At 34.0% G+C, this 15063-nt stretch overlaps 2 protein-coding genes across 2 annotated transcripts; both read right to left on the bottom strand.

Moving 5' to 3' along the window:
- Positions 1 to 3323: 3323 nt before the first annotated feature.
- Positions 3324 to 9828, bottom strand: LOC112031027 (pentatricopeptide repeat-containing protein At5g67570, chloroplastic-like). The gene is made up of 9 exons (XM_065775720.1): positions 9198 to 9828; positions 8705 to 8896; positions 8494 to 8575; positions 8212 to 8400; positions 7366 to 7479; positions 6523 to 6616; positions 6289 to 6446; positions 4661 to 5098; positions 3324 to 4399 (listed from the first exon to the last, which is right to left on the bottom strand). Exons 1-9 carry the CDS (start codon positions 9776 to 9778, stop codon positions 3536 to 3538), a joined length of 2712 nt encoding a protein of 903 aa, XP_065631792.1. The 5' UTR covers positions 9779 to 9828; the 3' UTR covers positions 3324 to 3535.
- Positions 9829 to 13617: 3789 nt separating this feature from the next.
- LOC136068496 (uncharacterized) lies at positions 13618 to 14426 on the bottom strand. The gene is made up of 3 exons (XM_065775700.1): positions 14158 to 14426; positions 13996 to 14062; positions 13618 to 13883 (listed from the first exon to the last, which is right to left on the bottom strand). Exons 1-3 carry the CDS (start codon positions 14236 to 14238, stop codon positions 13618 to 13620), a joined length of 414 nt encoding a protein of 137 aa, XP_065631772.1. The 5' UTR covers positions 14239 to 14426.
- Positions 14427 to 15063: the final 637 nt, after the last annotated feature.

The raw sequence follows: 15063 nt of genomic DNA, 5'->3' as shown, positions 1-15063 counted from the left end.
GATTTTTTAGAAATGTGCCTTTCCAAATTAAGAGCCGTGATCTTTCCACTAAAACTCTTCATTGTCTATAGATTGAGGACATGAAAACGAAAGCCAGTTCAATTTCTCTCATCATTCTAGTTAGATACACGATTTCTTAAGAAAACTCTAAACAAGAAAATTCAAAATTGTTGTCAACAATTTGATAACTTTGTTCTATCGTGAAGGTGAATTGTTTTGTAGGCCAACAACAAACCATTTCAACTGGGGACAATAATCACTTTAAAAGTAATGCTCCAAACATGTCTCCTATCCTCAATTCCCCACCCTTTCTTCCCTCAAATACAAAAGACAATTGTAAGAGAGAACGAAGGGTGAGTGAGGATTTCCATTTTTTGTGTGCCAACGATAAATGGTTGAACTTAGGGGTGTTCACCAAACCACAAAAATCACACCAAAATCTCCCACAAAAAGGCATAACCGCACCGCACCGTAATAGTGCACCGCACCGCACGGTGCAGTGCGGTTTGCGGTTTTATAATAAGAAAACCAAACAAACCGCACTGAAATATATTAATATTAAATATATTATTAATAATTTAATAACCCAGTTTTCCCAAAAAAAAAAAAAGTTTGATAACCTTAGCAAGTGTTGACTAAGAAAGCGAGCCTAAAATAAAGAAAAACTAACACAGTAGTTTAAAACTTGGCCCAAAACAAAGGAAAATTTTAGTTTTGGACTGAGTGGAAAAGCTCAAAATTTGAAAAATATACAAATCTCAAACTGCATTTTATACATAACATCGCACATGTGACCGCAAAAAAAAAGTGCGATGCAGTTATGGTTTTGGCTATACTCTAAATCGCACTGCACCGCCCCGCACATGTGACTGCAAAAATAAGGTGCGGGTTTTAAATAAACCGCACCGCAAAGTGTGGTGCTAAAATGATCCAAAACCGCACTACACCGCGAACACCCCTAGTTGAACTCCGTACTCCAAGTCTCCAATCCATCCCCGACATTTCAAGTCCTTTCCATTTTGTTGATTTCATTATTAGAATAAATTTTACAAAATTTAGAAATCTACATAGTGTCACATCATTTATAATTTACATTCTACCGTCTAAAAAATAAAACTTAATCTATGAAATTGACAAAATTGACAAGATTTGAAATGGAGAAAATCCTAGTCTAGAATTTCTTCGCCACCTTGAAAGTTGGGACCATTTTTTTTTTTTTTTTTTTTTGAGAAGGACATTTAGTTTATAGCCTTCTATTTAATCTTTTACTTGCATAGCCTAGCAAATACAAAAACGTGGACAGCAAATGAAAACTGTTGGGAATGATACAAAGAGTAATTAAGAAAGAACAAAATGAACTCAACAAACAAAAAGAAAATTAAATAACTTAGAGGCACAAAATTGTTATCCTTAAATAATATTTGCCCTTACACAATTGTTGCTAAAGAATTATCATAAATTTGTCCCAAGAATATAACTAAGTTTGTCGGGTTCTACAAATAGCAACTTTGAAAAATACCTACATAATTTCTTGTGTTTTTTAGAAATTATTTGAGAGAGAAAAAGAAAAATTAGTTATCAATGAACATGAACTACTATATTTACCCAAAGTGTTATTTCCCTTCAATAGACACTAATGGAGAGTTACAAAGTTTAATAAAACTTCCACAAGGTATAAAAACCTTTTAAGAAGTTCAGAACAGTGACCAGAATTTTTTGCAGAAAACTGTTATTCACGCTTTTCAATCGAGAGGAATCAAATAGGAATCGAGAGTCTTTCGATTGATCGAACAAGAACTGAAAAGGAATCGAGAGAGGCAGAAAGTCCAGAACCAATTCCTTCATCAATTTGATCGATCAAGTAGAATTTTGACTAATTTCTGAACTTTAATTTTGACTTTATGCTTTTACGCAAATGATACTCTCTCCAAACTTATAAAAAGTTCTAGCAATTGAAAACTTTAGCATGAAAATTTAAACTAGAGAAATTTATATTCCAAAAGTTCTATTTGGAGTGGAAGTTTAAATGCATGCGAGAGAAGAGAAACTTTTACATAATTGAATAGCCCACCCCAAAAAAAAAAAAAAAAAAACCTTCTTTTCTTTCTCTAATTTCTCTTGTAGAAACTGCTCCAAACAGAGTCATGGTTAAAAATATACACACAAAAAAAAAAAAAAAAAAAAAAAAGGAAATTTTGAGTTAAATTAAGCTACAGTTTCTACACTTTTACAAGCCATAAGAGCTGGCCAGAAACCATTAGCATAGATGGTGGCTTCTTAATTTTACTTAATGAAAGTATATACAAACATATGAACACAAAATCGACTGAATAGACCTANAGTGACCAGAATTTTTTGCAGAAAACTGTTATTCACGCTTTTCAATCGAGAGGAATCAAATAGGAATCGAGAGTCTTTCGATTGATCGAACAAGAACTGAAAAGGAATCGAGAGAGGCAGAAAGTCCAGAACCAATTCCTTCATCAATTTGATCGATCAAGTAGAATTTTGACTAATTTCTGAACTTTAATTTTGACTTTATGCTTTTACGCAAATGATACTCTCTCCAAACTTATATATTATTATTACAACTTATCTTTATATATTCCTATATATGCAACAAAAGCAGAGTACCAAAATGGTACAATTAGATACAAGATACACTTCGAAAAAAATATAATCTAAACTGGGAAAAAGACTATACAATGGAAGAATAAACCTTAATCAGATTATATATCTGCAATGTCTGCATTACTAAGAATACAGTTTCAGACAGCAAGAACACAAATTTGAAACAGAAACATTTCTCATTAGTAAAACTGGGATCACACAAACTCACCCAGATTCAGCTTTCAAGCCCCCGTAACATAAACCCCCACTTTCAAAAACAAAAAACTCCAGATTTCTCATTTCTCATTAATCTAAGAACAACCATTATTCTACATTTAAACATTAAAAACAAAATTCGATCTTTATTCAATACCACAGTAGCACCCAATTCTTGAGCTTAGCGAGAAATGGATCAGCCTCTTCTTTGGTGAGACCTTTCTTCAACACCACAGGGACTTTCTCGACCAATTCCTTGGCCTCCTTCAACCCCAAATCCGTGAAAGTTCTCACCTCCTTTATGATTTTGATCTTCGCCGCGCGTCGTACTTCTCCAGCTTCAAATCGAACGCGCTCTTCTCCGCGGCCTTGGCCTCCTCGCCCGACCCGGCTCCGGATCCGGAAGCCGAGGATGGGCCGAGCCCGGAGAGTGCTGGGCCGTACTTGTGGAGGCCCATCTTGTGCTCGGTTAAAAATATACACACAAAAAAAAAAAAAAAAAAAAAAAAGGAAATTTTGAGTTAAATTAAGCTACAGTTTCTACACTTTTACAAGCCATAAGAGCTGGCCAGAAACCATTAGCATAGATGGTGGCTTCTTAATTTTACTTAATGAAAGTATATACAAACATATGAACACAAAATCGACTGAATAGACCTATAACAATAGCTTCTTTAAAGAAATATGGCTGAAATGATGCACCTTGCCCTCATTTCTGACCAAGCTGAAAGGGGAACAATATCCCATCTTTCTTCCTGCTTTCCTTCCAAGCTTCCAGTATTTCACGTGCCGTGGGCATGTTAGATTCATGAGAATCATCTCCAATTGTTAGTGTGTCAAGTTCCAACTCATCAATATCATCTGAGTTTTCATTTAACAAATAAGTTGCAAGCTTGTTAGCCAGTTGTTCTGTACCAGTTGCTACCTCATCAGCAAAACCATCTCCTCTGATGCAAAGGCTTGTTTCTCCATCTGTGCCACAATCTTGATCTGGTGACAAAGTGAGTGTCTCCGAATCAGCATCAACTTCTTTGTTAGTGCTAGTATGATTAACAGGTAGCGTGTCTAATGTGCAATCACTATCTTTGACAAGAGGGTCCTCACCAGGGTTAAGGTTTTCATGCATCATTCTTACAGAATAGTTTGGGATATTTGCTCCAGTATTTTTATCAATTCCTCCATTACTGCCATCCAAGGATGATTTCTCCGAGGCTTCATGGCTCAATGCAATGGAACTTGAGAAGTCTCTCGATGTAGCAGAACCACAGAGAGAGTGCAATGATCTTAACAAGTTTAAGAAAGTGGCCTCTGATGCTACCTCACAATTACCAAGAGTGTCCAACAGTTTCACTAAACTACCCTCACTAATCCTGTGTCTATTTTTTTCAAAAAGGTCTGTCCACTGCCCTTCACTGACTTGAAATGGGGCATAAGCCATGGTGTTGACTAGGGTGGCAGCTTTCTCATAATTATGTTGAGCTGTAGCTTGAACTATCATTTCATTGAAGAACAAAGGAGGAGGAACTTCTCCAGCTTCCAAAATAGTCTCAAACGCATGCTCAAGTAGATACCACTGCAGAATGAAGATAGATGCTGAATTATTTGATTATCCACCCATAACTGAGCTCATACGATAAAAGCATATAACTAATAACATTAAAAAGAAGAAAAATTAGTTATTATAGTAGGACAAGTGAACTATCTAGGTGATTTGAGTTTTATCAAGAACTAAGAGTTCTAATACAATGCAACGTGGTCCAACAGTTTAACACCTTCAGCAATTTAAAGAAGAAAAAAGAGGATTGAACAAAAAAAGAATTTTAAATACATGTACCTTCCCAGCACTTGATGCTTCCACTAGTAGTGATGCATGTTTACTTAAATCCAGCTGGTACCCAGAGAAAGTCATCTCCCTGTACACATACTCAAAGTATTCCCATTGCAATGCACTAGCTGATGCCACAAGCATTGAGCTATATGTGTACTTATCTGGGATAAGCGCAGTTTCAACACCATTTAGGGAAGTGCAAGAATCAGACTTAGCTCTCTTAACATCTTCAAACAACTCTTTTGCTTTAGAAAACATATCACTCCGGCCATAAACTTTTAGCATGGAATTTATGGTCCCTATGTTAGGTGCACAATGGTCTTTCATGTGTTCAAATATAGAGATGCAATCAGCAATATGCCCACCATCCATTGAAGACATTATCATGCCGGTGAAGGTAAACTCTAATGGTTTAGTAAGAGAGAGTTTTTTCATCTTATCAACCTGCATGCATTTTTCAACAAAGAATGAACTCTCTGGTCTATCAAAACATAGAAGAAAATCACTATATGATCCTAGAAGCAGAGATGCCAAGAAATCCAGCTTTTGAGAAATACTGCAACATTTATCAAGATCCAGCATAAGTAAGAAACATCTAACCATCAACATATGTCATCCATCAGACACAGGTAGTGGTTTTCATGTGATTATAGGTGCTCTTTTCTTGATCATATGTGGTATTTGCCAATATCTTGGTCATTTGACAAAGGAACATTACATTGGCTTTGAAGCAGCTGCATGGTACTCGCATTTTGTAGACGTGGTTCAGTTATTCCTATTTGTCTCTATCTATTGGTGGGGAGGTATATGAAGGAACGAAAGAGTGGATTGAAGAATGAAAGCTCGAAGACAAAGAGAGCCAGGCTTTTCCACAGAATTAATGCAGCTTATATTTTTTTTAATTATTAAAAAGAAAAAAGAATTACTGCAGCTTTTGCATTCCCTTTGATTATCATATACAAAAAAGATCTCTCTTTATCATACTATTACAAGATCTTTAAATAACAAGTCTCCCAAATGATCTATTACATGCATTGATCTATTACATGCTTCCCATATCCAATGCCCCACATAAAGAACCTGTAAGTTAAGAAGGTAAAAATTGCTTTTCGTATCTTCTCATAAGAAGTGTGAATAATTATAGTATTTATTACTATAATTGTGGTGTAAAGTGCTAGAGCTTTCATTGTAATTTGCAAAAGGATGAGTAATATGAAAAATTTCTCCATTTCCCAATCTCATAGCAAATTAACAAGGGAAGAAGAAAATTATTTCAAAAGGAGATTCTAGTGAAACCACTAATCAAAATGTGGCACACAAACTTCAAAGAAACATGTGATGATTGATATATAAATACGAATTAATATAAAAATGTTACAGCGATAAACCAACTCTACCAAATGCATGGGAACACAATTTAAATAAATGCTCCCTTGATTCTACCTTATCTTACACAAATAGTCTTCAAATTGATCATGGTAGAGATCAAATAAAGAAGAAAAAGTCAGGCTAATTAAAACTATGCAAAATTATAGTCAAATAAGTTATATCTATAGACAGGAAGACATTACTAAAACAGAACAAATTACATCCAGTCACCACAGATCCAAAAGTCCACGGACACAGACACTAACCTCTACCAAAGCATCCTGCCACCTCCCATTGTTGCAAAGGCAGCAAGCTAGTTCATAATATACACTGGCTACTCCAACCACTCCCCTTTGTTCCATACCCCTGACTGCCTCCACTGCTTCATCTACTTTACCTTCCTCCCAAAAAGCTCTAACAAGAACTGGAAGTCAGACATCAAAGATGCATTAGCCACCACACAACAAAACCAATCACAGAAAAGGGACAGCTAAAATCACCTTTGTAAGTAAGCGCTTTTGAAGCTACCCCGCTTTTCTTCATCTTTCTGAAGTATTCATGGACTAGGTCATACTTTCCAGATTGCAGCATTACCTTTCAATAAGCAGCTCCTGTAAGACTTGAATACAAATATGAATTGAGGATAAACAAGATCTGGCATGTGAATTACTTTTTCGTAGTTAGACAACTTGGAACACAAACCCTAACTTCTGATTATGTTTATGGAAAAAATAAAACACCAATTCATCATACACTGATGAATGGTATTTTGACTACTCAGCCAAAAACATATCTCACAACTGCACAGGTGCAATAGCATTATTACATTACAAATCAATACCCACCAGATTTTTTATTTTTTTGACAAGTAACACCCAGCAGATCTATTATAATATGTAACAGATCAATTTATATATCATACTAACACATTTCCATCACCCAACTTAAATCCAAATGCTAAATTGTATTTTGACTACTCAGCCAAAAACATAAATAAGTAAAGGGTTCCTTTTTTTCTTTCATTAGTAAGTTACACATGCGCCCAATTGGTCTTAAACTCACAACCTCACCCTCCACCTTGCTCTTACAAGGGAAGGAGGTGTGGCTTGAGCTAGAGTTTATTGGTGAGGGTTTGATATCACTTACTAGCACCACATCTGACAAAAGCTTATAGCAAGAAAATGTTCAAATATAAGACACTTACGATGTTTATTTTTCTTCTTATGCTTACCACCTCAAAGATCATATCATATTGCTCTAGTAACTTAGTCAGTTAGGTTCCCAACCAACAAAGACCAAACTTGATGTATTCTATGCTAATGGATGCCATGATTCATAATTACCTCCATTGCAAGTCCATAGGTTGCTCCATCAGGCTTGAGACCACTCTTTCTCAGCTGCTCAAAAACCCAAGACACACCCTTCCACTGGTGCGATAAAACACAAGCATTCAAGACCTAGGAATCAAATCAGAAAAGATCCAGTTATGTTATCATTAATGCATGTCAGGAATTTTTTTTTTTTGATAAGTAATACGTTTACTGATATCAAAAAAGGAGGAATTTTGAGCCATCTAAATAATTATGCCCTCTTACCGAATTATATATAACAACATCAGGTTCAAGTATTGGGTCCCAGTTCCTCCGTGCATTTTTTATTTTTTTAGAAGGTTTCTGTCTCATGCATTCGATAATGCTAATCAGCTCTTTCACAAGACCAGCTTGACCAAGTGTCACAGATATGCTGTGGTATGCAGCCATATCAGGATATAAATGGCAATCTCCCTGAATCAGAGTAAGAATTCAACAAGTAACATGATATAAACATTCAAAAAGAAAAGTCCATGAACAAACATAACAAATTTAGTTGACTATTACACGCATGAGCTTGAAAATGCGAAGAGCTTCTTGGGGCCTCCTTGCCTTCCCAAGAACTGCCAAGAGTTTCGTGTAAACAAACCTACAAAAAGAGTCAAATTCCTTCATAGGAATGCTCAAAAACCCAAGACACACCCTTCCACTGGTGCGATAAAACACAAGCATTCAAGACCTAGGAATCAAATCAGAAAAGATCCAGTTATGTTATCATTAATGCATGTCAGGAATTTTTTTTTTTTTTTATAAGTAATACGTTTATTGATATCAAAAAAGGAGGAATTTTGAGCCATCTAAATAATTATGCCCTCTTACCGAATTATATATAACAACATCAGGTTCAAGTATTGGGTCCCAGTTCCTCCGTGCATTTTTTATTTTTTTAGAAGGTTTCTGTCTCATGCATTCGATAATGCTAATCAGCTCTTTCACAAGACCAGCTTGACCAAGTGTCACAGATATGCTGTGGTATGCAGCCATATCAGGATATAAATGGCAATCTCCCTGAATCAGAGTAAGAATTCAACAAGTAACATGATATAAACATTCAAAAAGAAAAGTCCATGAACAAACATAACAAATTTAGTTGACTATTACACGCATGAGCTTGAAAATGCGAAGAGCTTCTTGGGGCCTCCTTGCCTTCCCAAGAACTGCCAAGAGTTTCGTGTAAACAAACCTACAAAAAGAGTCAAATTCCTTCATAGGACGAAAACTTAAGAGCTCAACTAATTGGTCCTCAACAATTCAAACAGTTATAATTCTTCATACATGAGAGCATTAAAAGTTAAAACCCAACACAAATTACCTGCTCTTATAACGTTTATTTTCCTTATCATTGTACACCCATTCCACAGCAGACAAAGCTTGCTTCCATTGTCCCTTATTCCCGAGACCTCCAACAATCTTAAGCAACTGTTTCTCAGTGAACTGCAATCCCGATTGCTTCATCATCCTCGTAAACTTCCAGTCCCTCATAGTAATCTCCCTAGCACTTAGCCTACACCACAAACCCTCATTACCCTCATAAACCAAAACAAAAGAGCAAAATACACTTCTGGTCCCTAAAGTTAAAAGTTGTTAGATTAAATGATTCAATTTACCATTTCCTAACAGTTTATCACGGTATCAAAGCAAAAGTTCTTATCAGTAATTTATCAAAAGTATTCGCTTTTAGTCCCTAACAAACTTAAAAGTGATCATCTTTGGCCAAAAATAAATAAATAAAATAAACAAAACCCCGAATTGCAAAAACTTCCATACCACCAATTTATACCAAAAACAAAGATTGAAACACAAACCTTTCAACAAGAAACCGAATGACCTCGGCCTCATTGCGCTGCCGCTTTGCTGGGTCCCACACTCTGTTTTCACCATCCAACCACTCTTCTTTGATTAGAATATCATCATCCAAAACCCACTGTAACTCATCGAGCCTTCGCTCCTCAAACATTTCTCTCAATTCACGCAGCTTCTCCTTCTTGAGCTTCCCTCCACTGTACTCAGTACTCTCGCTAGCAACCTCTCTGAGCCCAACTCTTTCCAGCCTCTCCCATGGCTTCCCCACCATCAAAGCACCGGTGCTCCCACGTGCCTCGGCCTTTATCGCCTTGGTGAACTCCTTGTACTCGTGTTTGATGGTTTGGAAGTGGGTTTCTTCTTCCAGGGCCTGCTTCTCTGACTCGGAGAGTGGTGGGGTCTGGGATTGTTTGGAGAGGCGGTTCAATTTGCGGTTGTGTTTTTGGATTTGTTTCTTGCGGAGGAGGTGAACGATTTTGGGAGTTGGGTGGACGCCCTGCTGGATGAGCTTGCGTTTGATTTTGTCGGTGTCTGGTTCGAATTTGGGAGAGGGAAATGAAGGGGGACCTTGTACAGCTTCCATGGTGGAAGTGGTAGTGAGACTGTAAGAGTGTCTCTGATAAAAGATAAGAGAATTGCGGGATGTATTTGTATAGGCCTTGCTTTTTAAGAGGCATTGTTGAAAATTTTGATGATTTTTTTTTTCTTTTTTTTACAAAATGATTTTTTTTAAAGTGAAAAATAAAAGCAGTAATAAGATTTATTAGAGTTAGTCCAAAAATCCTTTAATAGTATGATTTTTTTTTAATAAATAAAGTACAATATGTTAAATTTTTTAAATTAAATTATTTGTTATTATTGTTTGAATAATTCTCAAAAAACAAAATATTTGTTATTTGAAAATGTTTTAAATTTTTTGAGTTTTTTTTTTTTTAAGGAAACATAATACATTTTATATCAAATTATTATATAAAGTGAGAATTTTTGTAAATAATGTAATGTGCCGTTACAATGTATTTATATCACTCTTTACAAACGGTTTATTATTTATACATCTTAAATAGCCTAAAGAATAAGCAAATATAAGTAAATTCATTATTTATATTACAAAAAAAAAAAAAACAAAATTTTAATAATATAAAAAAAATTGTAATTTTATCAAGAATCTACTACTTTACTTTGATGATGTGACATAATATTCATNGCTTGCAAAGGAAAGGTGCAAAATAGCTGATGTGGAGCATTGCGATCCAAAATAATCATCCTTTTGACAAGGATTGAGGACTTTACCAGAAAACATGTGCGCGATGTTGAATTTTCTCCTTTGAAGTGTTGGAGCTGAAGATGCCTAGCGAGTGTCTCAATGCAGATTCTTATTGTATATGATTTGATAAGTGGATTCATTACACATGTTGGAATTGCCGATGATGAAGAAATACGTTAGATTAGATCCACTGGAAATAGCATCAGTATGAATCTAGTACCAATCCTGGTTGAAAAGGAAATCCTACTGTGAGACTCTGTCAATGGCCCTTGTGGGTCGCTACATCATTTGATGTAAAATGGAGAGAGATTATACAGTAAAATTAGGATTTATAGTTATCATATTTGGAGAGACTGGAATGAAAGAAATCATGATGGGAAAGTCAAAGATGAATTGCAGATAATAAAATCTATTAAAGGTGATGTAAGGGGCAGAATAGTTAATGGAGTCAAGATGAAGAACTCAATCTTGAAGAATAACTTATGGTGCATTTGGGGACTGCAGTGCCCTGTTTTCAAAATTTGAGTCCTCACTCACACTGTTGCTAGTCTGTTTGTAGTTTGTTGTGTAATCTTTGTTGTAGTTGTTTGCAGTTAGACTAATTATGAATCAACTTCTTGAGTACAAAGATTTGATCACTAATGTATTCACAAATAAAAAAGAGAAGAAAAGAAAAGGCTATAATGTTTATATGGACAAGCACTATCTTGTAAGTGTATACGTTTCAGGAAAGCAGTTTTTGTTGTGGAGTACTCTTCTGATGCCTCACCTGAATCAACTCAAGTGTGAAAATTTCACTGTTTTTGATTTTGAGCCTCACACAAACCTAGAGAGAAAAAAAAAAAAATTATTTTTCCTAGAGAGAAAAAAAAAAAAAAAATCAATTTTCCTTAGTTACAAATTAAATCCAAATCTAGTGGTAATCATATATATATATATATAATATTTTACTACAACTATAGCTACTTCATTCATGTTTTAAAATACCAACCTATTATCGAAGATACAAGAAAATGCTTGGCATTTGGCACCAAATATTTGAAGATCCGAAAATCCAGAAAGTTATAATACTACTAACACAATCGTTTTTACAATAGTCAAATTGGCAAGTTTTTATTTATTTTTATTTGGTCCACCACTAAAGTTACTTTTTTTTATTTATAGAGTTTTAACCTATGACATTCGCTTCTGATGATAACTCTTTATCATCAGACCAAAACACTAATCAGTTTTTGGTATAGGCGGGGATTGAACTCGAGATTTCTTATACAACTATCAAAAACTTTATCAGTTGAACTAACTAGAACCTACCACTTACGCTACTTAATGATGAGTCCTTATTCCTCGTTGTAGACAACCAAAGGTTAGGAAACTAAGAGGCAAAATTCTTGACAATAGATTGGACTAGACCCACTATAAGCATATACTAATTTGGTTAAATTTTAGACCAACATTTCTAACATTTGTTAATTGATGAAAATTAACAGCTTAAAGAAGGTTTCTAACATTTGTTAATTGATGAAAATTAATAGCTTAAAGAAGGTAACAAAATGAAGATAAAGAAAAGTAGAGGTTGTGAAGACTTATGGTTGTGGACTTTTCAAAACAATAAGCCTAGTGATATCAAAACATTTTATCACTTTTTCCATAACTCCTAAGCTTAACATGTATTGATTGGTACATTATAAAGATATGTTAGTGATGGAATTCAAATCTTGTGTTCTATTTTTCCCACTCCACCCTATGCTTCTCCATTTACGCTTTGTTTGTTTCAGCAATGTTGTTTTTAAGAAATAAGTCATTTTCCAAGAAGCATTTCTATAAAACTATTTGCATTTTTTAATGCTTGGTAGCAACTTTAAATGAGTTGAAAAACAACCTCCTAACTTCCCTTATTTACCTTGTTGTGAGACAGAGTTGTTTTCCAAAAAAAAAAAAATTTAATAGAAAACAATCTCTAAAATAAATCATACTTTTATGTTGTCCAAAGATATTTTTCATTTGACTCATATTTTTTATGCTACCAAACACCAGAAAATACAAAAAATTATCTTTATACAAAGTTTTCCATTGAAATAAATGAAGCACAAAAGTAAATTAAAACACTGCTCTCCTTTTTCTTTTTCTCTTAAATCATCTCTTCAATTTATACATTTTTTTTTTCAAGAACACTTGTCTCCTATTTATTTATCAAATTAAAAAAATTTAAAATCCCTTTGAACCTTTTTGTAAAATAAGTAATTGTGAAATTTATATTAAAAAAAATCCCTTTGAACCTTTTTGTTTTCTTGAGACTTTCAAATTTACAGCACATTCTCTTTAAGTCTGTTGGGTCTACCACTCAATCTTTGGACTGATATTAGTCCATTTTGCTAAATAATACTTAAAAAAAAAAAAAAAAAACTATTATACCAAATAGGTTCTTATAAAAAGTTATCTAGTAAAATAGCTTTCTTATAACTCGAGGACCATTTAGTAATGTTGTTCTAGTAACGTTGTTTGTATTTTTTTCAAAATACGAATGGGTGAAAAAGTGTGTAAAAATACATGTAATGTTGTTTAAACACTAAAAACTGTTGCTCAAAACACCTTACCAAATAGCCCGATTTTCTAAAAAGCAAGGCCTTACAAATACACACTAAAATCCATCTATATAATATCCAAAAATTGAAACGTAGTATTTGTAGCTACTACGCTCATATTGAACCACATCAGCATAACATTTCAATTCATTTTGGTCCCCTTTGGTCCAGTGTGGTCCATTAAGAAAATTTGGTCTATTTTGGTCTATTTCGGTCAAATTAAGTCCATTATGTCTACTCAGTTTATTTCGGTCCACTTAAAACTATTTATTTCATTTTGGTCTATTTTTGTCTATTCCATCCATTTTGGTTCTGTTCAATCTATTTGATCCATTTTGGTATACTTTGGTTAATTTCTGTCAACTTTAGTAACACATTGGAGGAAAGGTTTTTGTAGAATGAGGAGTTGCATTGATGAATATTATGTCACATCATCAAAGTAAAGTAGTAGATTCTTGATAAAATTACAATTTTTTTCCATTACTGGCAACATTCTACATATACAATACAAATTACAATGTGCTGCTCTCCTCAGCAATATCAGAAAATTGATTACCAAATAAACATCATTTTTGGTTAGCGTTTGAGAATCTCACCTGACTTATCACTTGCAGCATCAACATTCTCAGCGGCATTTTGTCGAACACCACCTGTACAACCATCATCACCAACTTCCTTCGTTGAAGGAAACAACGGCCCAATCATTTTCCCGCGGCGAGAAGCGTCCTCCTTGAGCTTCTTCTTGCGAAGCCTCTTCCTCTGTGCCCTCGTCAGCTTCTGCTGCCCAGACTCGCTATCATCATTGACATCACTTGCAGAGCAACTACTCTTTTCCAAATCATCTGAATTTTATCCAATCGTCAAATCATCAATCAAGAATCAATTTTTCTTATTCTAAAAAGAAATTGAAAAAGAGAATAATAATAATAATAATAATTATATAGATATTGAAACCTGAACTAAGATTCACAGCAAACTCTTCTTCTAATAGCTTCACTGGCTTTTCCTCCTCCTCTTCTGGCTGTAATGTCACACAATTACAATCCACATTACAGCACATTGTAATTTGTATAAAATAAAGAGACAGAGAGAGAGAGAGAGAGAGAGAGAGATTACTGGCGGAGAAGGTGGAGGTTGCGGATAAAGCATGTTGACAAGGGCTTCATTGAATCTCCATCGTTTTTGTTCACGATTCATTGGTTTAGAATATTGAGAAAGACAAAATTTCAGTTCAGTGGAAACAAGGAGGCTGTTTCTGTCTGGTAATGCCCTTCAGTTTGGTAATTGCATTTGAGCTTTTCCCTACGGCATACAACGGTCAATGGTGTTCTGAGTTTTTGTTTTTCTGAAAATTTTTTAAGGTTTTTCCGAGTTTGCAACCAGAAACCAAATTATTCTCAGCTCTTCTCATTATTTTATGGCAGATTTATATACATGCACACCTGTAATTATTTTAAGTGAGCCTAAGTTTAACTAAATTTGTAGGCAAACTTTAATTATTATTATTATTTTTTTAGAAAAATAACCACTAATCTTTTAAAGTTAGATTTTTTCTTATCATTATGATACTGATCGATTTTGTTTTGTTTTGTTTTGTTTATTTAGTTTTTTGGTTATCAAAAATTTTTCCTTACCAAAGTTATTTTTTGTTTTTTAAATTTTGGTTCTCAACTATAAATATTTAAAAAAAAAAAAAAATCTTTTGAGGTTGAAAGTAGATTGGATTTTTGTTGGTGTTAGTAATTGGACAATTAGGTAAAATTTTATTTATATAAGAGAATTTGTAGTAGCCTTTGACTTTAGAGTTTACTAGCTACCTCATGCATTTGCTTAGATACACTTAAAGAGATACAATAAAATACATAATATAATTCATATATATATATATATAAAATTTAAATACTCTTGATAGTTATTTTCATATTTTGTTAACTTTAAAAAAAATTGTAAAGATATTATTAGATATAAAATGTAAATTGTCTATTTTTTAAAAAAAATTATTGTGAAGCTTTTTTTTTTTTA

The sequence above is a fragment of the Quercus suber genome, unplaced genomic scaffold (genome assembly GCF_002906115.3).
Source record: "Quercus suber isolate HL8 unplaced genomic scaffold, Cork oak 2.0 scaffold_118, whole genome shotgun sequence".
Classification (NCBI taxonomy): domain Eukaryota; kingdom Viridiplantae; phylum Streptophyta; class Magnoliopsida; order Fagales; family Fagaceae; genus Quercus; species Quercus suber.
Note: the sequence above shows the minus strand (reverse complement) of the source record. Positions and strands in the feature narration are given on the sequence as shown.